Source organism: Corylus avellana, chromosome ca4 (assembly GCF_901000735.1).
Source record: "Corylus avellana chromosome ca4, CavTom2PMs-1.0".
In the NCBI taxonomy this organism is placed as follows: Eukaryota; Viridiplantae; Streptophyta; class Magnoliopsida; order Fagales; family Betulaceae; genus Corylus; species Corylus avellana.
In genome coordinates this window covers 26,888,073-26,911,963 of record NC_081544.1, presented here as the reverse complement: position 1 = coordinate 26,911,963, position 23,891 = coordinate 26,888,073, and the positions used below count along the sequence as shown (strand labels likewise).

The following is a 23,891-nucleotide window of genomic DNA, read 5'->3' as shown; positions in this document are numbered from 1 at the left end:
ATCAAGATAAAATGATCTTCTAAGAATTATTGGATTACATGGAAGGTATGATCGATGTAGACCTTAAGGCCGAACCACCTTAATTATGCGTTCTTTCTTTCTCAATCTTCTCTTCATTTGCTTCTTATTTCAAATTTCAATATGGTATCAGAGTTTGCCAATTGGACCTTGCTTGAATCTCTTTACTAGCTTCAGTTTCCTCTTCTTGTGATTTCAATCATCACTTTTTGAATCAACTATCATTACCTACCTCTTTCTTTTCATATCTTCCCTAGGAATTTTCTTTTTTTGATGAAAAATAATTTATTGAAAGAAAAGAGCAGAGCCCTCATATACATAAAGTATACAAGAGGGCCCAATCACCCTATAGGCTTCTACAATCTAAGAAATTAACCAGATCTACCAGGTTCAATGTAGAAAAATTAGTTCAATGAAGAAAAATTAGGAACATATACGATGGCCCAATCCAAAAGAGATCTAAAAAAAAAGGATTTTAAATTGGACTTGCAATCCTCAAAGAGCCACCGATTCCTTTCTCTCCAAATGCTCCACATTACAAAAGCATGAATAATTTTCCAGAATGCCTCTTTGGGATGTCGTTGCTCCCGAATCTTCCAACAATGAAGCAGCTCTAAGATGTTGCTAGGCATCGCACATGAAGCCCCGAATAAGTTGAGAACCAAATGCCAAAGATCACTAGTATACTCACAATGAATGAGAAGGTGATTTACAGTATCCTCATTCTTTTTGCATAGATAACACCAATTAACAAGAAAGAAACCACGCCTTCTAAGATTATCAACTGTGAGGATTCTACCCTTTGTTGCTGCCCATAAGAATAAAGCAATGTGCGGAGGGGCCTTAACCTTCCAAATACTTCTCTAGGGGAACGAACAATGCTCTCTAGTCTATAACGTTAAATAATACTAACCACTTCCCCCAGATAGGTTTTCGAGGAGTATAATAGCTTGAGAAAGGAGTCAAAAGATTCTAGCTCCCAATCCTAGATTGCCCTAATGAAACTCGGATTCCAATTGATAGAAGAGCTGGAGGGATCCAAGTAGTTTGACACTAAAGCCTCCTTATTATGGGCTATTACATAAATTTCTGGAAATTAATACTTAAGAGCCACTTCTCTGCACCACATTTTATGCCAAAAGCGAAAGCGGGATCTGCCCTCAACCTTGAAGGAGACAAGATTGGAGAAACCCCCCCACCCGTTTCTAATATTCCTCCAAAGACTCACCCCAAAAGGCCCCTGAACTTCCTCCAAACACCAACCTCCTCTTTGGACCCATGGTTTTTTATTTAAAAGAAGCGCCATGAGGGAGACCCAACTATTTCAAGGGAAGGGAAGAGACTACAATTGAGAATATCAGCCAGCTCTTTCTTATGCGGTACCTCCCTTACTGTGACTAACTCAGATTTCGGAGGTTGACCTTCAATATTTTTTTACTAGGAAATATTGCCTCTTCCTTATGCATTTTTCACTTCTATCGTCACAAGTTATGGTAAAAGATCTCATTACATTAACATTACCATGACATCTTCAAGAAGCATCTATTGCAGATTGATCATTGAGGGGGAGTTCCCATTCTAATGGAATTTATTTTTATGTGCCTCTAAAGCACATCCAATTTGGTTTCATAAATCAAGTTTTCGCTTTATTGGCTGTATTATTGAACTCCACTGATTTGAAAAGACAACTTCAAGCTTTCAAATTCAAATTTTTAAGTTGTGCATCTCACCATGGATTCCATGCACAAGTTGAGAGAGTGTTGAAGTATAATTTACTTATCATATCAGAATGAGTAAATCAAGGGAGTGGTGGTTAGAAGTAAATTATGAGATTATATCAATCAATTATATTGATTCGATATCCTAATATAGTAAATTGAAAGTCAATTTTATATTTTGAATTGTATAAATCCCATTATATGAAAGGGTTCATTGAATTGTTTTATTATCTAAGTCAACGATAAAAAAAATGTAGTCACTTGGGCTTATGTATGGTGGGTGTAGGTCTCTAAGGTTGAACCACCTTAAGTCTTTGTATTCTTTCTCTCCATCTTTTCTTCATTTTTCTTCCTATTTCAAATTTCAACAATATCCAATCATGACAAGTAAAGTTTTAAGTCTGGGGGACCTACTGCTAAAGATAAGGCCTCAGCTGCCCTTTGAACTTCTGCAAATTCTTCCTCTATATGGATCTTCTTCACACGACCTTTCCAAGAAGACTCCATATCCTCAAAAAAGTCACTGGGAATGACAGAAGAGGAACTAATTTTTTGATCACTTTCACCATCTAGAGAGATCATTTCACCAATTCGACCCGAAGCCCACTCACATTCAGTAACCTGGAAGAAAACAAGGCTGATTAAAATAATGTGCTGTAAAAGGATGAGCTAGGCAGAAGAAAAGACATTTATAACATCGACTTTGAATTATGCCTAATATTCAGACCTCCAACGGTAATCTAATAATCCAACAATCATCAAATTAAAGTTTACTGATCATGAAATTAGCACAAGTAAATAGGACCCCACAAATGCTGAAGACTGGAAAAGTGGCATGTTTTATGTTGAAACGATCAATTCGGTCAACAACAATGACTAATAATAAACACAACATTTGAGTACTTCCAGAATTATTATGAAAGATGGAATAAAAATGGTGGAAAGAGGGAGGTTTCACATTTTTGAAGCGGGCATGTCAGTTGGTCTCGGCTGAGGCTTGTATAAACTGATCCCAAAGGAAATTTTCTCTTCCAAGCTCAGCAAGGCCTGAGGTGAGTTATTATACAGCCTGAGCTAAGCCCATAACACAGGCATGCTCTGGGTTGAGACTTGGCCAACCGGTGAATATCACTACCAAAGGAATAAAGGGGTATTAATGCACAAAACAGCCTGATCATGAGTTGAACCAATTGTAATGTCCTAGTTTGAAGCCTTCAATGACATGCTCAGTTACTTGCAAGAAGAATAACAATACTCCTAAACAGAAAAGCACAAGTTGGATCTTGAAAAGGTGCAACTTGAATAATGGAGTCCATGCTGATGGCAGTAACACTTGTTTTAATCCAAGACTTTCTCAGTAGCACAAAGTGTTCTTACAACATTTCACAAGGTAATAAAGCAACATTTCCCTGGTACATTGATTAAAAGTGATAAGTGCAATTTGTCAATTTTAGAAGTCCCCCCCATTCATACATCTATAATATGCCCATTTCATATCACATGAATTACTGTTTCTTTTTTCCCCAATAGATGCATATACAATGGAAGTGCAAAAACAATGTACAAAGCCAAATTCTCCTACTTACCAATGTCTCAAAGTCAATTTTTAACCCAGTTGCCACCCATGTTGGATCCATCAACAATTTTAGGATTTCCTTGAGCTCAGAATTTTTATACATGTGCAATATTTCATCAAGTACATTTTTTATTCTACAAAACTCAATATGATTGGCCTCCCTCTGTTCAAGTAGCTTCACAAGCTGCACAACATACAAAAAGGCAAACCAAAAATCAAACGTAGTAGGCACACGGCATATTCACATATAGACAAGCATTTACACATTGTCAAAAAAAAAAAAAAACTTTAGGGAAAGAGAGAGAGAGAGAGAGTTCAATAATTACATTTACAAACCAAATTGTTAAGAGTATATGACAATTACATTGCATCAGATTGCAGTTCATGCTAATGATTTCGGGAAAACTATTAAGATTTCAAGCAATCAATAGAATGGTTAATGTCAACCAATGAATTAGAACAGTTGAGGCAAGGAATGACTAGTAAAATAGAGATTATCAGGTCTATGCTGATGGAGAAGAATTTTAGATAATCTGAAGATCCACCTTGTGTTGCTGAGCAACTGAAACTTGAAATGATGATGGCATGCCACAATGTATCCATAGTTATTTTTTTTCTTGTTGTTTCTAACCAAATGATTTTTTTTTTTTTTTTTTTTTAAATAAGTAAAAAGTTTATGCTTTCAAAAATTATAGAAAATTTCTATACCACGGAATAGAACTTCTATACAAATTTAAGAGTGAGTTATTGGTATTTTACAAACTGTTTTATCCTAGTTTTGACATTCATTTTCAGTATGGTTACCAACACTGTTGGTATCAAAAAATCAGCTCCATTACAACCTCTACTCCTTTAATTCTTGTTTGAGATGTGAAACCTGAGAAGTTCCAATCATCAATTAAACTCACTCACAACTTGGTGGCCTTTTCAAGATAGAGCTTACAGAGATGAGCAGGACTAAAGCACTAATGAACTGACAAAAAATAGCTTTTAGAATAAACCATTAACTGTATTCTAATATGCAAACAAAATATCATAGATCAAGTGCATTCAACTTAAAAAGTGGAAATGAAAGCTATAATCATTTCAAAGATCAAGTGCTCAAGGTTTCTTTTCAGTTACCACCAAAAATCACAATCTGTAAAATGCAAGCATAGGTTACAGGAATTTACTCATCATCCACTAGATGACAAAACATATGGTTCTGCTTTCTATTAAAATCACCAAGCAAAATGAGGAAAGAAATTTGGTTGCAACAATATTTCATAGAAACTAACAAAAAGAAGCTGAAGAGAAAGCATGCGTAGGCATTTTTGTATCAAACCCATTAATAAAGTAATTGGAATACAACCTTTGCAGATGAAACGCAAGTAAACTCGGGAATCGAGCACGTTACATTGCTCATAACTTTGCAAGTTGCTGCCCAAACAAATACAACTTAGAGAATATTCAAATATGAGATAAAATACCAGAGCAATACCACATGGAAAAGGAAAAGAAAAAAAAAAAAAAATCTCAGTGATCACATAGTAAATTGCTATAAGAATTTACTCAAACAATTATTATTATTTTTTAAAAAAAAAAAAAAAAAAAAAAAGGTTGATCAAAAATCTTTAATTGTGTCTCATACGAAGGTTATACCAGGTTAGTGGTTTCTCCTGTAACTCTTCTAACTTTGAAATAACTTCTGTGACTTGCAATTCTTATCTGTTCGGTTAATATATCAGCAAATCTGTTCAATAGCGAACTAGATTCTGGAAAATTTGCCAAGCCAAGTATGCCAAGGAAAGAATTAAGTCAAGCCTCTTATTATTTGACTTCCAACAAGCATTTTCTGCAAGCAATCAGTTGCATTTCATAGAAGCCCCTAAAAAATAAATACTACAAAAACTTTTTTTGATAAGTAAAAACAAGTAGCATAAATACTACAAAAACTTATAAGTTACAAGTTAAGCCATTAATATGAGAATGTGGTTGAACCAGTTAATGCATTCAAATATTAAATGCTCAACTGAAACTAGATTTTTCGATAAACTTTTCCAACACTTTGTATCTCTTTGGATAGCAGCTTATGTTTCTCCTGTAGTGATTAGTTATCATGATTTTTTTTTTTTTTTTTTTTTGCCCATACTAGCTAGGTGGCTTCTCTTGTACATAGGGGCGTTTACGCTTTTAATGATATCTCGATTACTTATAAAAAAAGGATTTTTGCAGAAACTTGTAACTGTTTCAGTTTTAACTTATCATCACCAATTGTTTTAACATAAGGAAAATGCTCACAAAGTATGCATTAAAGTAAAATTCAGTAGAACTTGCAAGGTTGCCCTGGGAGATTTAAAATTCCAGTAAAAGTATATTTCCATGAGTCATACAATAGCTTGTTTTGTTATCTTTTTAATTGAAACTAGATCAACCCATCTCTCTCCCTCCCTCCCATTCTTCCCTCCTGTTGTCAGAAAATAAACCTCTTTTGGCATGAGAAACATGAATTACCTTACTTATACTCATTTCTTGGTAATTTATAACTTAATAACAGTCCCTCTACCACTTAGGTTTGGTTCAAGAGTTAAAGGGTTAGGGTGGGAGTTGGATGGGTCATAGGTTCTGAACTTCAAATCTTACCAAACATGAAGAAGATCCTGTGATCATTGATCGGTAAATGCTCAAGTTGGAATTTTAGCTTTTAAGTCTAAAACATTCTTGGAAGGAAAAAAAAATGGTAAATACATAAAATCATCACCATGTAATTTTCTGCAATTCATGGAGAAACTAATAAATTAAGAGAGAGCTACTTTAGCTCATATTCACTTATAGATTTCTCATCATATAAAAGGTATAACACAACTCACCTTGAATTGCAGATGCAATCTCATAAGCAGGAGGGTTAAGAAGAAGATCTCTAATATACCTGCGAATAAACATATTATTAGAACTAAGGGAGAAAGAGTTAACCCTACTATGTTGCAGAATGCAGAAAACAGAGATAGAAGAGTGTAATTTTATTGCTGGATGAGCTTGTGAATATCAATTACGGAAAGTTGGACATAAGTGTAAGGTTTTTTTATGAAAGAGAAATTGTTACCATAAACCCATAATACAAAGAAAACAATAAAGAATTCATGGGCTGCATCTGAAATAAACATATAGATGTTGGCAATTTAACCACAAAGGATATTGAACTCCAAGTCGGTTAGGAAACCAACACCAAAACCAAGTAGGAAGAAAATGCCAACTTAATAAACAAAACCGAATAAGAGAATTATTGTAATGGGCCCCACAAGTGTGACTTTTTATAATTCTCCAAGAGTTTGCCCACTGTTACCTCCTCTTTCATTTTTACTTTAAGTAGCTATAAAGGGGAATAAGGTCTACAACTATCACTAATATAATACTACTAGCACTTAACAGGTAACAGTAATCACATGAAGATAAACCAAAGTTCAAAAAATGTAAAGGATCAAAAATACAAATTATTACATCAAAAGTATTTAATTTAATTGATTTATTGATTAAATCTGAAGATTATAACACATTAAAAACATAGCAAATTCTGACTCACAATACAGGTAGACCAGTGCAATTAGATGGAAGCAACACCTTCAACAAACAAGGTATTCCCTCTGTTGGTATGGCACCTGGGAGATGCAACACAAGAACATATATTGTTAACATGAATTTGTTTTGTATATAATAAAATTAAAATTGAGTATTGTCTGCAAGTAAACTAACCAATTTGTGTTGCTGTTCCGAGAGTTAAAGGCTGGGGCCTATTTTCTGAAGACACAGTGACATTCCTAAATGTAACTTCATCATCAAGACCATAAAGCTCCTTTACCTACAAAATATTTAATAAACCATGATTCAAACAATAAATTAGTAAACGAAAAGAATGGCTCACAAGATGAGCACCAATAAAATCAATTGCAAATGAACCTTAAGCAAAAGCTCATTGACAGGATTCCCTCCAAACCATTCAAACTGTCTGGCACTACATTCTCCCCACAACAGACCTCCCTCACCAAATTCACCCCAGCGGCAAGTGCCTGTTATCAATAGTAATGCGAAAAAGATAAAATGTACCATGTGCATTCTTCTTTCTCTAATACAAATGATACTTTTATTAAACGACTTTAAAAAACCGGCATGGGTTAACTTTACTGAATAGACAAATATAATAAAGACTAAAAGCAAATGAACATAAGCAAAATTTACTGTTTGTGACTGAATCTAGACATGTCATAAAAATAATAATAATAAAAAATAAAAAATAAAAAAAGAACTAAAGTTTATTTTTGTTAACAAACAAACAGGAAGTAATTATATTCCAAACTAGTCTAGGGCCTCTAGGCACCATAAACGGCAAATTAGCAACTGCCCTCCACGCACCACTTAGAAATCTAATAAGTTATAAAGTAATAAAATGAGAGCTAAGCCATGGGCTAATTAAGTTGCATGACAAATAGCTTACCATAGGACGCCTAACAGGAGAAAGAATGAGGCTTAAACCCCAAAAGCCGAGACTTACAACCCTCTACGCCTTGCAGTATGCCTAAGGTTGTGTTTTTTTTTTTTTTTTTTTTTTTTTTTGGCAAAACCATTAACATAGTTATTGTGAAAATATAACAGTCTTAGCCTGCAGTCATAAGCAGCATGTTTTCTGTTTTTGTTTTTAACTTCAATTAAACAAATCATTAACATAGTAATTGTGAAACAACCCACATTAATCGTAGAAATGGTCATAGAGAATGCTTCTGTTGGTATTCCTAATTATTTCTTAAAAGATATTTAACCATAAATAAATATACAAAAGACTAATGCCTCATTCCTTAGAGCTCATGCCTCATCTTATTTCAGGTCTCATGCATTGCCTGCTTTCACCTTTGCACCTTTGAAGAAGCAGAATATTTATAATCTACCAGACTGGAACCTCGGCAACCCAATTATGGCTCCAGAAAATGATCAATAAGATATAATATCTATTGGGCTATACTGTCGATGTTTCTACTTCATGAAGAAAAAAGAGAGCATCCATTTTTCCTGTTTCGAGGGCAGGATGGTCATGAATGTGTACCAACCAGCAGAATGTCATAAACTAAGTTCCTTTCATCCAAACAAAAATATTATCACCTAAACAATGAAGCAAAAAAGATAATGCAAACCTGAAGAATTGTTTCTCAAAGATGTATGCAGATATAAATGATGGTATCGACAAGTACGAAGCTTGGTAACTAAGGCCTCTTCAGTCAAACCATCCTCAGAGGAATATGTCTTCATGGTCTCCAGGACTAAATTTATGCAATACCCCCTTGCAGAACGAGATACTCCTACAAGCACCACATATACTGCTTTAGTACAAAATATGAGTCAATCAAAATACTCAAATTAGAGAGTAGCATTAATGGAGAAAAGTAGAGTTATTAGAACGCAGCAATTAAATTCAAAATCCGAAAATACGATGATCAGATATAATATTTTGGGTGTTTCTGTATATGGATGTGGATAATTCTTTTCAAAAATCCATGAATGGACAACTTCAAGGAACCAAAAAGATGCTCCTTAGATCTATACTGATAATTAAGAGGGACATCATAAAAGAGAAATTACTCCACTATTGGGTGGGATACTAAGATTATAAAGGCCAAAAGGGGTGGGGGGATTTAGATGGCGTTCCAACAGAAATGAATCAATTTGTGGAAAAAAGTAATTGGACTCAAATAAATATTGTTAGTAATATAAGTTGTTGAGATATACCAATACATCATTTTCCAAATGTGACTTCAAAATCTGATCTAGGTTCCTGAGTTAACAGTTAAGTGACAATAATCACTAAGTGGTATGGGTTAGCACATTTGGCAAAATTAACCATGTAGTCTGGTTCTCAATTGTGGTGAGCTGGAAAATATTTATGATCAAAGAGTAAAATAATAGCCAGAGAAATTGATTGAAGAGGAAGGTGGATTCTAAGCAAAACATATGGAGTTAAAAAGAATCAATCTTTGGAAGTTTATCCTAAAGGCATGAAGGCAAATGCTGAAGATGCCTTCCCTTGAAAAGCATTTTAAAGAACCTATATAAAATTTCAAACAAATATGCTAATGGAACCTTCCAAAAGCAGATGAAGAAATTAGTATTTCACTCTGCCAAGCATTCGAAGTTATCTAAACATGCCATCACTTACAAAGATAATTATGAGGTATCAGAACTTCAGGCTATTTATTAATCATGTTTAAATCATTTCACCCACACAGTGCCAGTATCTTATAATACGCAACACAGGCACATTTCACACAGAAAGAAGTACAGGAAACTATTAATAGGATTCAAACGAGGCATTATAAATTGGCACCTACGAAGGTTAAAGTAACCAGGACCAGACCATCTTATTAGTGCACATGACAAGACATTCTTAGTCGAGTCTCCCTCATCTTGTCCCCCAAAGGTTCCATGTAAATCTTCTCACAAATACATTCATATTTTTCTACTACTTGCACACTTTATTGAAAGTTTATGTGAATATTACATAAATGAAACATTATGCCACATGATGCAAAAACCACTGGATAATTATAAAATGTGATACATATTATACAAAAAATATTCAATCATTTATTCATTACAAATTCAATAATTAGAAAGCTTTCCAGAATCTCATGTATATGGGTCATCAGCAACTGATATGGAGTTTGTTTCAACAAAAAAATTTGCTTAAAAGTTTTCTGAGAAAAAGATCAACATTTTAGGCTCCATTTACTTATATGGGTATTCCCCCAAGATTCTTGACTTAATTTATCAGGTGTCCTAGAGCTCAAAGGAGAACATATCTATTCAACAATAAAACAAATAAAACCTAAGAGAAATATCAATGTCCCAGCCAGGTGCTTCTCTTAGAGGTCATGGGAGACCTTTTTGAAAATCCACTTATTCCGTATTACCCTGGAAAGACAAGATGCAGTAAACCTTAAAGACAGTAGGCTGTGAGTAAATAAAGTAAAAGCTTCATAGAGCCACACCAGCTTAAGTGTCAAAAAACGGCCAATGCACGATGAGCATCAATTGATCCTCTCATACTCATAAGTTACAAGCCCAAACTAAGAATCTTACCTAACTATCTTAATTCAGTTGAAATTTTGTATCCTTTTACAATGTAAGTGGTGATAAGAACATATATATATATATATATATGTCAGGGAACCTCTCCAAGGCAGGGCTCTTCGGACCCAACCCTACAAAGTAAACCCCGGTCCCGTGCACCACACCCTCAGAAATAAGAACATATATAATTGACATGCAACTTTGACTATAAAGTATGGAAGTATCAAGAATGCAATGCCTAGTTTTCAGAGCAATATCCAGAATACTGCACATAGTGAAGATGCCATGTCATATTTCTCTCGTCATCTTAAGCTAAAAATTCAAAATCCCTGCCATATTGGTTGGTATGCATGACAAAACTGTTTCATACACAGAGTAACAACTTTCAGCAGAAAAAGAAATATTGCTAATAACATAAAATAAGCTGCATAAGATGGCAGCATACGGCATTAGGTAATTAAGGGCATAGAAGCATACTTTATTAATATGCAATACAACATACTTGATAACTTGAAGCACAATATCTACTGAAACAATTATCAAGATATAAAGATTCAATCTGTTCATACCAACTACAGGCATTGGTTCTGGAAAGTCAAGATCATGATCGACACCTACAAGTCCAAATACATATGGGCTACCTGGATGTGCATGCCTGGGTAATTACAAATTACAAGTTAGAGCAAGATCTACATGTCAGAACAAGTGAAAAATAAAGTTCCCCAGCACAAACTTCAATTTCCATACCCCAATATCCAGGGACTCCTTGCCATGATGTAAATAAATGCACAATAATCATGACAATGTATATATGAAGAATTCAAGTAGGAACTTGTGTTTGTGATACAAATTAGTCTCACAGGAAAAATAACTAATGACCACTGTTTTTTTTTTTTTTTTTTAATTCAACACAACATGAGAATAATGCAATGTTCCAAGGAACAACTTGAGCCTATAATGTAAGCAAGTCTTGGAAGAATAAGAGACTAAACAAAAAGTTTAGTTGTTTCATTTAAGTGCTCGGTATTCCACACAAGATCAAAATGATTTCATAGCATGTAGATAGTACTAAATTAATCAGCCATCTGAAGGAAATGTATAGTTTGAATAAACATTCCTATTAAAGTTGTTCCATTACTTTCTTTTTTTTTGATGAATTATTATAGGTGTTCCTTGTTGATAGGTAATGTCTCTAAATTGGCAGTAAGATGTGTTAAAGAGTATTTTCAATTTCTTGGAACATCCAGACACCACAGTAAGGCATAAATTAATCCCCCAAGAAAGCTAAAAAGCAAAAAGGTACATGAATCTGAGAATTATCCTTTTATGGGCACATACATCCAATGACATGGCACACCTTACCCATGAGAAATATTTGTATTCTCTAGTGTTTATGTTCTGCCAAATGAAACTGAGTGCTAGAATTTGAGAGGGAGCACATGTAGGCGCATTCGCAGTCTGTTAGTGCTAGAATGGCGTGTATGTTACTTGGCGTTTGGTGCTTTGTGTTTGAGGTCGGTTGTAAGTTATGGGGTTGTCAGGTGTTGCTCAATTGAGTCAAAATCTTTCGAGTTGAGTCAAAATCTTTCGAGATGGCAGTGGAGGGTAGTTTTGGGGTTCGGATTCATGAAAGTAGCTGTTATTGGGTAAGAATAACAGTCGTTGGCTGCTAGCCAACGTTGAGGATCTGCTGCGAAAAAAGGGAGCTGGGTCCTCTGCTGTCCTCGCTCAACGTTGCTCTAACAAGCATGGGTGCTTCCTGCTTGTGAAGGAGCACAGAGGAGGCAGGCAGAGGGGTCATATCCTTGTGCCGGAAGGAAGAAATGGCGGAGGATTATAATACTGAAGGCTCCAGCAACCTCTGCATTGTTGAACGCGCTCCTGGGAAGGAGTGTGTGGGTGCCCCAAAGGGACTGAAAACAACTGGGCGGCTGCTGTGTGCAGGTGGAGAAAATTCCAGCTTAGACGCTAGTGGTGGTCTGCACGAGACTGAAGGGCAAATTTGGTGAAAGGTCTCTCTGCACCTTTAGAAAGATGTTGGAGAGTATCCTTTCTGAGGTGGCTTGATGCTTAGAATGGTTGGACCAGGGTATTATGGGATGTATTCTTCATTCGATTTGGATTATCATGGGTTATGCCTAGACGAGTAGTCAACTTATATGCATGTTGGTGGACTGCCCGGATCACTCAAAGTGCTGCTATGTGGAATATGTTTCCTTCATGCCTTTTGTGGTGTCTATGGAGAGAAATGAATAATAGAAGTTTTGAGGATCGTTAGAGGACTTTGGAGAAGTTTAAGTCATTATTTTTTTATACTTTGTATCTTTGGACTAGGGCGGACCCATATTGCAAGGTGGGGGGACCCTAACAACCCTAGAATTTTTGTTCTTCAAACTAGTCAAGTTTTATATAAAGGCACGGCAAGTTTTTGTATTTGGCCACCCCAAGGTTTGGTCTTGGCCCACCCAAAAGTTTTTGACTTGTGGCCCCTACTCTTGGATAGGCCTTTGTCTTTTTTCTTCACTTGAATATAGGCCTTTTGTATTTTGGCTTCAAAAAGTGTCCCAAAAAAAGATAAGGGTAAGAAACTTAAGGGTTAGAGACTAAGGGAAAGTAGTCTGTTGAGATTTTGTTTGCCCTAGAAAGGGGCACGTGGCAAAATGAAGGAGAGTGGCAGGAAGCGAGGTTCTCCTTCACCATGTGCAGCATCCAAGCTTATGAGGAGGAGGTGTGCTGAGGGTTGTGTTTTTGCCCCTTATTTTCCAGCAGATGAACCCCAAAAGTTTGCTAAATGTGCACAAGGTGTTTGGTGCCAGCAATGTTAGCAAATGTTACACGTTCCTATTATTTCATACCATAAACTCTGTTTCAAGATCCCATATTAACATAGTATGCAACTTCACAAGAAATAAATTATTGTCTTTAGTTCCGGCCACCCCAAACAATATTTTATAGTTCCGCCCCTGCTGAACAACAGCTTTTGTTTCTCCTTTGGTAATTAGTTACCATGACTTCCTTGTTCTCTTTTCTCCTTCTAATTAGGTCTTTTCTCATGTAAACTTCTTGTGTACCCAGAGGTGCCTTAGGCTTTTTATGATATCTCATTTACTTATAAGTAAAAAACCTTACCCATGAGAAAAACATAGAAAATCGACTCCCCAAGCCATGTTGCTTTTGGAAACTATGAAGAACAAGTATAAATTAGAAAACCTTATTTTTGACTTTAATGTTTTTTTGATAAATAAAACATTTTTTCTTCCAGAATGCATCAGCAAGAGTAGCAATTCCTAATTAGAATCTTTTTATGCTTTGTCTAGAAATGCATGCTCCAAATTAGATGGTGAAGATAGTAAATGATTAATTTGCATTCATCAATTAAATCCTATTCTTTATTTTCTAATCAATCATTCCTTTCTATGTTAGTATTATATTTTGTACCTTCCTGATAATTTTACTTTAATGTCCTCCATTTGAAAGAATAAAGATAACAGATAACAAGGTCCCTTGATCAACTAAAAACCCAAAAAGAGTTTTTTTTTGGTGGGGTGGTGGGGGGGTAGGGGGATTACATTCAAATGGCAGAAAGAAAGAAAAAATGGAAATAAAATAAAGAATCCATACATTTACATTCTATTTGCAGATTAAATCAGAATATGCTTGAAAAGGATAATTACTATTCCGTTTTTCCAGTGCAAATTTATCAGTAGAGAAAGGATATACAATACGAAAATAACTAGTAACATTGAAGCACGAGTTGTTGCCAAGTACTTACCCAGATATAAAACGACCTTTACGAGCACGAGCTTGTGTTGGACCCTGAACTTCCTCCACTATGCACTACAAAGACCAAACTACGGCCACTGAGTAAATCAATCTAATAATTAATAAGAGCTGCTTTGACTTATACTTCATGGACGAAAACAGAAAGAAGACCAATTAGGCAATGGAAGAGAAACCCGAAAATTTGGCTCAGGCCATAAAAGCTGGAAGATATATTCAACATGAACATACAAAAAAGCATGCTAGAAGTACTTGTCAAATCAACAAATAAAATAAAAATTCTTGCAAGACTAATAGTCAAAAGTGTATTACAAATTATCGAATATTTACATTTTTCCCTTTTTCTCTTATGAACATGGGAAGCATCCAGTCTCAAAGCTTTTGACCCTAAAGGAAAGCTTCTTTTGAAGACTAATATATTCTTTTGATTGTTAAGTAAGTAAAACACTTCGCAGGATCTGAATCCGAGTTCTCACCCATCACCCAATGCTTATGGAGGCAGAAGTACCATTTCACTCAATGGTCATTGGCTTCTTTTGAGTCTTACATATGGAAGGAGAGAAGGTCAAAATTGGCAATTCTACTAAATGCAAGACAAACGTAGAAAGAACAGAGACCATGGTTGTTGGTTGATAATCTAAAGGGCCTCCAACGGAAGATTGTACAATTAGATGCCCTGTGTAAGAGACTCTAGCCATCAGACTTTACTGAGGCTTTTAGCCTGCTTCTTTTTTTATTTGATGATCGAGTAGTACAAAGAAAGAGGACAGACAGAGAAGAAAGAAACCACACAAGTAATACGCATAAAGAAAAAGTTATTGACAAATTCCAGATCCCTGCAAAGATGTAATGCATGTACTCGGGAATTAATTACATATTCATCCATAATCTAAGACATATTGGAGATAATGGAACTTTATTTTCTTTCTTTAGATTATTATTAAAAGGTTACAGTATGGAAAGACTCTTCAGCCACAGTATCACACCTCCTACCAGCCATGCGCAAAATAATTTTCACTGCCGTTATCATACTAAGCATCAATTTATCAAAGGGAAAATTAGTACTCACTAAAGGAAAAGGTGATAAATGACAAGGTTTTTATTTTCAAATATAATCAACCAAACAAAAAGGTTCAACTCCTTTCAGAGTAAATGCTGACATAAATTGATCTACTGTTATAATGTCATTTATGGCTTTCATTTCTTACATTACGAACAGGTGGAAAAAAAGAAAGAATATTCAACTCCTTAAGGATAGTGTGGATAAATACCACAAAATTAAGGAGAAAATTCCACATTGATCCAGATATTCAAGCAAAAGCAAGTTTCCGACCATTGAATCCAATTTAATTATTACCAAATCTCAATCTTTCGCCTTAATATATTACATAATACAAAAGAGAGATCCAATTATGACAAATGGTGAGCTAAAGCCATTAGGAAGTAAGATTTTTTTTTTTCCTTTTGATAAGTAATCGAGATATCATTAAAAGCTTAAGGCGCCTTCAGATACGCAAGAAGTATACAAGAGAAGCCATCTAGCTAGTAAGAGCAAAAAAGAACAAGAAAACCATAATAATTAATCACTAAAGAAGAAACAAAAGCAATTGTCCAAAGATACAGGGTGTTGAAAACAATGGGAAATAAAGATTTAAAATGCAAAATTTATAAGGAATGGGATTTTGTTTTATGACTGCATCTTTATTGATCACAAAACATAACGCAATTTTTTTCTTAGAAGAAATTTCCTTTTTTTTCTCATAAAGGATGGATCCATTAAAGTCAAGGATCACAAATTACAAGAATAAGCAAACTTGTTCTATAACTGAAATTACATCATAATCCATATGTCAAGCAACCCAATACGTTGGCACAAGAGCAAAACACAACAGAGCCCAAGAGACTAATAAGAACAACATTCTTTAAAATTTAATATTGAGCATACAATAATAAACCCAAATAGACCAATTTAGAAATGATTAGGCAATATAACATCATCAAAATTGCTCCACTCACCACTGAATACCCATTAAGTGTCAAATCATCTAAAGTTTGCCGAAGATTCTGCAAAAGAGCATTTAATCAATAAAGCATTGACTATCAACAGAACGTACAGAATTGTCCAAATAAATAATCACTCACAAGTTATTAGTAACAGAAAGCAAAGAAACAAGAGATATGGCACAACTGACATTTGGAAGAACTAATCTAGCAGTTGCAGAGTGATTTTGCTTGAACCTGGGATTTGATAATATACTTATTACTTATCAAAAATAAAAAATAAAAAAATAAATGAATTCATGAGTTTCATAAGAGAAAAGCATAATCTGAACTACTTCTGGCAAAAATTTTAGGCAAAATTAGTTCTAATTTAACAGTATCTAAATTTCTTTACCTACTTTTTCTTGAGAAACTTGATGAAAAAAAGAAAGAGCCTAACTATTATTCTTTCAAATATGGAGATTCTCGTCTCTCATCTTTATAGTGAAGGAAACCAAGTGGCTTATTACTTGCAAGTTTAGGACATCTCTTGAAGGAAATAAAATTAGAGAAAATAATTTTTGTAAAAGATTTAGTTAGGATTGTCCCAATGATTTTTATGGGTCGTGCTATACCAAGGTGGTGTTTTACTTTTCTATGTGATTTTTTTTTTTTTTTTTTTTTGATTAGTACATAGCATGTGATTACTGTAGTGAGGTTTCATGAAAAGCAGTAGAGAAACAGAGGAGGCACATTCATCTATTTTCCCGTAGCCTTCCTCCCTCATAATATATATATATATATATATATATATATATATATATATATATATATATAACCTTGAATACAAAGACCAAAATACCCACATAACATATTAACCTAATAAGCTCTTCCAACACTCCCCCTCAAGCTGGAGCATATATATCATATAAGCCAAGCTTGGAACAAATAAACTCTAGTTTCTTTCGATACAAGGATTTCGTAAATATATCAGCTAATTGATCTCCAGAATTCACGAATGATGTAGATATACCTCTGCTATTACCACAAAATATAAATAGGTGTTACCCAACCTACTACTAATGTCTCTAGGAGGTTGTAACAAAGGTTTGAATTGATTCCGGCCTTCATTAGTTTTTACATTTTTTTTAGTGCAGCCACACTAAACCAAAGCAGAACCTACTACAACCAATACATGAGAAAGTAATTGTGTGATTGAACAAACAAAAAATAATTAATTATTTTCAACTCAACAACCCTGAATTTGGCAAAACAAAAAACCCAAAAAGCAGCCCTTGAGCATTTCCATATTTGCCAAGAATGACAAAGCACCAACCAACTAATCAACCAAAACAAAATAAATAAACAAATAAAACAATAGAAATAAATCACCAACTCTGCTGACTAAGATGCAACCTTAGCCAGTTTACTGTTAAACCCCTATTCTAAATGCTGCACAGGTTAACTACCTTCCTTTCTATGGCAGCAATCTTATCCATACCACGTTGTGGACTTCCCTGAACTAAACCAAAGAACTCCGTTCAACACTTGATTAAATTATTAAAACACAATGCAAATGTTGTACTAGATAGTTAATTCAACATCCATTTACATATAAGAAGAAGACTAACATTTCCATATTCCTTAATGCAACAAGAAAAACCCAAGTATAACATCAATGGAAAAGAAAATATATGATACCATTACGGGGCAACCAGCTCTTGGAACGCTATCTGAACGCAGACCTCCAAAAGGATTCAAGCCTGCATATTCAACAAGAACACAAGCATCTATTCCAATGGATTCATAAAATTCCCCAACCTGAAAACACAATCAACCAGAGATGAAATGTAGAAATGAAAAACCAAATACTCATTCACACAAAACTGTATACTATAGACCCCAAAATAGAAAAAAAAACAAATAAATAAATAAAATAACTGCTAAGATCCCATAGGAAAAACTTGAAAAGTAAGGGATGGAGTGCAGAAAAAGGAGAATAGCATACTCTGCAGAGCAAAACTTCACGTGGAAACCTTGACTTAAACTGCAACATCTCCCAGTTGAGTGTTCCTTCTTTTAGACTACATTGGGCACAATGCTATGTGTTAGTTTTGTGCAGAAGGAACCCTTCTCTAAGATGCTTTTGAGAGAACTCATAGTATTTGCAATCATGCGAATACCATTAAAGACAGATTAATAAGGCTCAGAAATGTAAAGAATGCTCTGGAAACAGACATTCTTCTACTAAAGGAAAGTAAAGTAAGAAATTATTATATTGGAGCTTACCAAAGGTAACAGACATTCTTCTACTAAGTCAGAAACAGAACATAACAAAACCAGTTTCCCAGAAGCACATAATGCCCAGGACACTACTATAACCACAAATTCCTGAAAATTTAAGGCAATATAGTCCATCAATTCACTTGGCTTAGGAATAGAGCAGGGAATTAATAATCAAAACCGCTGATTGATCTCAAGTCAGACCCCACGAAACACCACAAGTTTTAATCAGAAACCTTAAACCTGTCTCTTTTTCAGGATTCAATTTCACAACCAGAAGCATTTTGATAGCTTATCACAAACCCACTATTCAACTCTAATGCAGCTGCTGACCATTCCAATAATCAAAATTGTATAAGAGCAATGCTCCCAATTAGGCTAATTCAATTTTGCCCCTCATCTAAAGATGTAAAATAAGAATGATTTCACCAAATATTTACTAAAATTCTAGATGGCAAGAAATCATCACACCAATTAACAAAAGCAGGAAAAAGAAAGGACCTATTTAGGCCCCTCTCTTTTTCTTTTTGGTTTTCACTAAATCATAAGCATGCGTGCAAAATATCAATAAGCTGATTGCAACATCATAAGAGCTCACCTCCCATTTCTCAAGTTAACATCCAAGCCTAGCAAATTGGTATATGTAAGCCTTTTAACCAGCTGAACAGTTGAAGGCTTTCTGCACCTCTCCAACCTCTACAACAAAGAAACCATGACCATTCAAGATCTTACTTAAAAGTATTCAAGAAATTTAATATTCCACACATATTAAAGAAGCAAGACTATCAAGCAACTTAACAAAAATGCATGAAGTAGCACACCTCCTTCCACCATAGTAAGTGCGAAAGATCCCTATCATTGAGGGCACCATTTAATGCTTTAGATTTCTTGGTGGTTTTTGAGCTTCCCTTCAAAACTTTCTGGCCTTTAAAACAACAAATCCCATCCAACTGTCTGCTGCTGTAGCTTTTTTTTTAAAAAAAAAAGTCTCATGATTTAGATGTAAATCAAAACAGACAAAAGAAGGAAGAATTGAACATTAAGTACGATCAACAGCCACACCACTTAAAGATTTTCTTTACCAGAATACTCTTCAACATTATTGTTGGCTATGGCACATTCCAGTGACATACTGAACAATGACAATCTCATTGTCCATTTTCCAACCGCCAAAGCACCAGATCAAGCATTATAATCAATTCATTACACATAATTGATGATTCCCAACGGACTTACTAATTTCAAAAGCAGAAACGTCACAGATATACAGCTCATATTGTTATAAAAATGCCAAGCACAGCATTGCATTTGAGTGGCTTTATTACCCCACCCCTTGGAGGGGGCCTTTTTTGCTTATGGGTCAAGCGTACATGGGTTATCTCACTTGTCACACAGAAATCCTTATGATACATTTGGTACACGAAATGAATATTCCATTAGGAAAAAAAAATAGCATTTATTAAGAATGGAAGAACGTGAAATAAATAGCCTTGGTGTTAAAGTATACATATACTCTAACACTTGGAATAGACATTCCCTCATGGGCCATGAAAATGGCTATTCTATTCCACATTCTTTCATTTCCAATAAAAGCTATTCCTTTTCTTTTTTTTAATGAAATAATCATTCCGCATACCAGACGTAATCTTAGTATTACATATAACAGATACTTTAACGTGTAATTTGACGGGGAAACAACATGCTTAAGAGAAATTCAAAAGGGAGTAGAAATTTTGAAACAAAATGCCATTTTAAAGCGCACTTGGCACACATCAAATACACAAAGACCAAAAACCCATTTCTCACACTCATCTACTACATCAATCAAACTTCACAGATTCTACTCCATTTCCATGAAAAGTATTTCCTAGGGATACAGAGAAGTAACACTTTTTACCCACATGAGAATAAAGATATCCTCCCCCCAATATTCAACACAAATTATTCCTCGTGAGAAACAAAGGAAAGAATTTTCCCAGAAAGTTAGACGAAACATGGCATAAAAATGCACAAGATTAATAGTTACATAACAAAAAGACACGCAACAGACTATAGCACGCGTTAAAATACACACACACACATATATATATATATATATATATATAGAGAGAGAGAGAGAGAGAGAGAGAGAGAGACCGAAGCGTCGGTGAAGGCCTGAATGAGCAGTGCCTGGGAGCTGCAGAACGAAGCAAGAGAGCGAGGGAACGCCACCGGGGAAGCGAAACGACGACGTTTCTAGTTGCAAGCCAGTACATAGTGCAGAGTGGAGTGCTTAGTGGATGTTTATTCTTCTGTAAGAGAATCCTATCCAAAATTACTTCGCTTGTTGGCTGGGCATTGCATCAGAATGGGAGGATTAAGAATTTGGGGGCTTTTTAGGGTTTTTAAGAGAAGAGGCTTCCCGCCACAAAGGTACAGAAAAAGATTTTGCAGTATACGGCATCGTCGGCATGTGTTGGAGGATATTATGGGAAAGTGAAATGGCACGACCGCACGACGGTAACAGTGCCGTCTTCCTTTCCTCACCTCCACCACGTCGTACCGTTTCAGTACTCACACGTGGGATTATTATCATCAACGGTTGAGATAAAAAAAAAAAAAAGGCAAAATCAGTTCATCTAGTTACTTATTTGCAAATTAGAAATTTTAGAAATGCTAAATTTAATTTCAAGTACTTAGAGTCATGGTTCTATGACAAGTGTGTGGACACGTCTGGTTTGGGAGTTGCGCTTTGTGATCTTCGGGACAATTCTTGATGCGATATTCTTAAAAAAGTAAAAAGGCTTACAAGCGAAGGGAAGTTTGGTTAATATGGAAGATACTCACAAGTGGGGAAAATATTATTTTGAGTGCACTTTGAGTGTTGAGTGACTTAAGTCCCACATTGAAAAAATAAAAATAATAATAAATAAAAAAAATAGTACTTAATATACATAATACATAAGTAGAGCAAAGCTCAATAGCTTAAATTTTTGGGATAGAGTAATGTTCAAGTATGAATATTAATATACTCTTAGTACAAATTCTCAAACTGTTTATATTCTCAGCACATACAAAACCAATTGGCTAAGGAGATGGTCCATGTTCCCCTTTCAAAACTGTTTCATATATTTTTAAATTATTAAATTTATAATAATGAGTGTCATGTGTCATAATTTAATCGGTGCTAGCGTGTCATTTGATAGACCTATTTGTTATTTTTACATATTACTCAGAGCTCTTATAATATTTTTATATCACAAAAAACTTATTGTAAATCGGTACAAAATGAGTCGTTACAAAGCCTTTCATTCATTAGTGAATGGCATATTATTTTGTGTATATAATGTTTTGAATAGAATTGGAATATTTTTCTATCCAAACTAGTTCTTCCTCCTATTGTAATGTTGTCTTTGTTCAAATATGATCAGCTAGCATAGTTAGCTTTTTGCTTGAAATGGCCAATTGTCCATGTAATACTCCACTTCAAAAAAATAAAAAGAAAAAACACAAAATTAGTCGATGTAGTTACACCGATTTGCAATAAGTTCCATAGGGTATACAAATTTGTTAGGAGCTCACTGTGGTATATAAAAATAACAAATAAATTCATGCATCTAACTTTTGTCCAAATTTTTAACAAAAACCGTCAAATGTCATGTCATTACCAATCAAATAATGACATATGTCATCCAATTCCCATAATAAAAATACATATAAATATATCAAATATAAAAACTAAACTTACAAATTAAAAATTACAAAATACAAAAAGAAAACTCGAAGAGGGTGGCTCGGCTCACCTCATTTGGCTAAATAGGAAGCGGTTGAAACCATCATTAGCCATTTGGGGGTAGCCATGCCCACCTTCCCTGCCATTGCCTTCACCATTGGTTATAAGCACATCTTAATGGAACCCTTCCATTACTAATAAACATCCTTTGGTTTATGTCGAGGGGAGATCGATTGTGTGCAATTGCTTTTGTTGACACCAAATTTTTTATCCTATCATTAATTAACCATAAGAAATACATGTTACTAGTACATAACATAGTAATTAATACGCCCAAATCATGCATCTCCTAGTTGTAAGAATTCAACATAAGTAAAAATAGCATACACATTTGCCAAAACCCCATATTTTGCTCTCACATTTTCCAAGCACGGCCTTCTCTAAATTCTTACAGTGATTCTTACAATCAGGTGACCAAAAGCATGGCCCACTGTACATTCGACTATCTCGCCCACAAAGTACCTCAAATCCTTCTATTGATTTGATGCTGCAGCAATATGAACAAATCATAAAAAGAAAAAAAAAAGAGATCAAAATGCAACTCCATAGAAAAGTATTCACAAATTCTGTGGTGTATATATATATATATATATATATATATATATATATATATATATTATTGAATTACTTACCCATTATTATGAAGAGAATGAAAATATTTGAAAGGTGTGGAGACTTGAGAATCGTCGTCATGTTTTCTTTTTCTTCACTTAATTATGCCAAACTGAAATGGCATTTGAGGTTATTTATAGGAGATGTGCTTTTCTTTCTAGAAACAAGTCTTCAAGCATTTGCTATATATATGTAAGTATTTTTTGATAATAGTATGTGTGACATTAAATCCGAATCTTTGAAAAAAAATGATTTTTTATTGCATTTAACATAGTCTAAATGGTAGATTTTTGATGTAATGATGAAAACAATATCTCCGTCCCCATAATTGACTTGTCTTTATAATATTATGGCCACCGTTACACTTTACGAAAAGCCATGTAATATTATATTTGCTGAGCATCATACTTGAGATGTTTTTCTAATATAAGTTCGCTCAATTCCTTTGAAAAGAATAAAATTAAAGAGCCGCAAGATCACTCTTGTAATTTTTTGATTTTTGAGTTTCAAATGATTTTCTCTTTATTATTGTTCATAGTAAATTTCTCAATTCTCATTATTGTTTTTGTGCTTGTTAAGCCAAACTACGTAAATCCAAACTATTTAAATCGTAGTGTGTTATGTGTGATTGGTTTAGTTTTTTGTGTTATTTTCTACTTCTTTGACATCTAAAAAAAATTAATTTATCACAACAAATAGTAACATGGCTTGGAATATTTTTGGGATGATCGACTAATTAATACAAAAATATTCAAAGTAAAAATGTTTAATGGCCATAATAGTTTCAAATTTTGACACATCAAGATATGTGTTTTATTGCAACAACAAGCCACTACCAACATCATCAAATGAAATAGCAGAACTTGAAAAAAAATCAACATGCATCGTTTCAAAAATATAAAAATAAGATATAGAGTAGAGGGAGGGGCAATATGCATCCCGAAAGGATGAAATTAAAAGGAGTGAAAGACAAAAACTTGAATTGGGAATTAAGAAGAAAATAAAATAATAAAAGAGAAATACGAAAATATGGTAAAATAAAGAGAGTGGCATGAGGTGT

The 23,891-nt window shown here is 34.4% G+C and overlaps 1 protein-coding gene across 1 annotated transcript in view; it reads right to left on the bottom strand.

Moving 5' to 3' along the window:
- The window catches only part of LOC132177122 (DNA mismatch repair protein MSH1, mitochondrial), a 32,362-nt gene extending 11,482 nt beyond the window's left edge, over positions 1–20,880 (bottom strand). The window contains exons 1-16 of the mRNA XM_059589342.1: positions 20,584–20,880; positions 19,269–19,413; positions 19,046–19,143; positions 18,173–18,248; positions 17,866–17,985; positions 16,201–16,248; positions 14,177–14,241; positions 10,974–11,059; positions 8,472–8,636; positions 7,246–7,355; positions 7,042–7,147; positions 6,872–6,947; positions 6,162–6,220; positions 4,664–4,731; positions 3,323–3,496; positions 2,151–2,357 (exon numbers count right to left, since the gene is read on the bottom strand). Coding sequence (XP_059445325.1) covers positions 2,151–2,357; positions 3,323–3,496; positions 4,664–4,731; positions 6,162–6,220; positions 6,872–6,947; positions 7,042–7,147; positions 7,246–7,355; positions 8,472–8,636; positions 10,974–11,059; positions 14,177–14,241; positions 16,201–16,248; positions 17,866–17,985; positions 18,173–18,248; positions 19,046–19,143; positions 19,269–19,413; positions 20,584–20,702 — 1,722 coding nt within the window. The 5' untranslated portion in view covers positions 20,703–20,880. The remainder of the gene's footprint in view (positions 1–2,150; positions 2,358–3,322; positions 3,497–4,663; positions 4,732–6,161; positions 6,221–6,871; positions 6,948–7,041; positions 7,148–7,245; positions 7,356–8,471; positions 8,637–10,973; positions 11,060–14,176; positions 14,242–16,200; positions 16,249–17,865; positions 17,986–18,172; positions 18,249–19,045; positions 19,144–19,268; positions 19,414–20,583) is intronic.
- Positions 20,881–23,891: the final 3,011 nt, after the last annotated feature.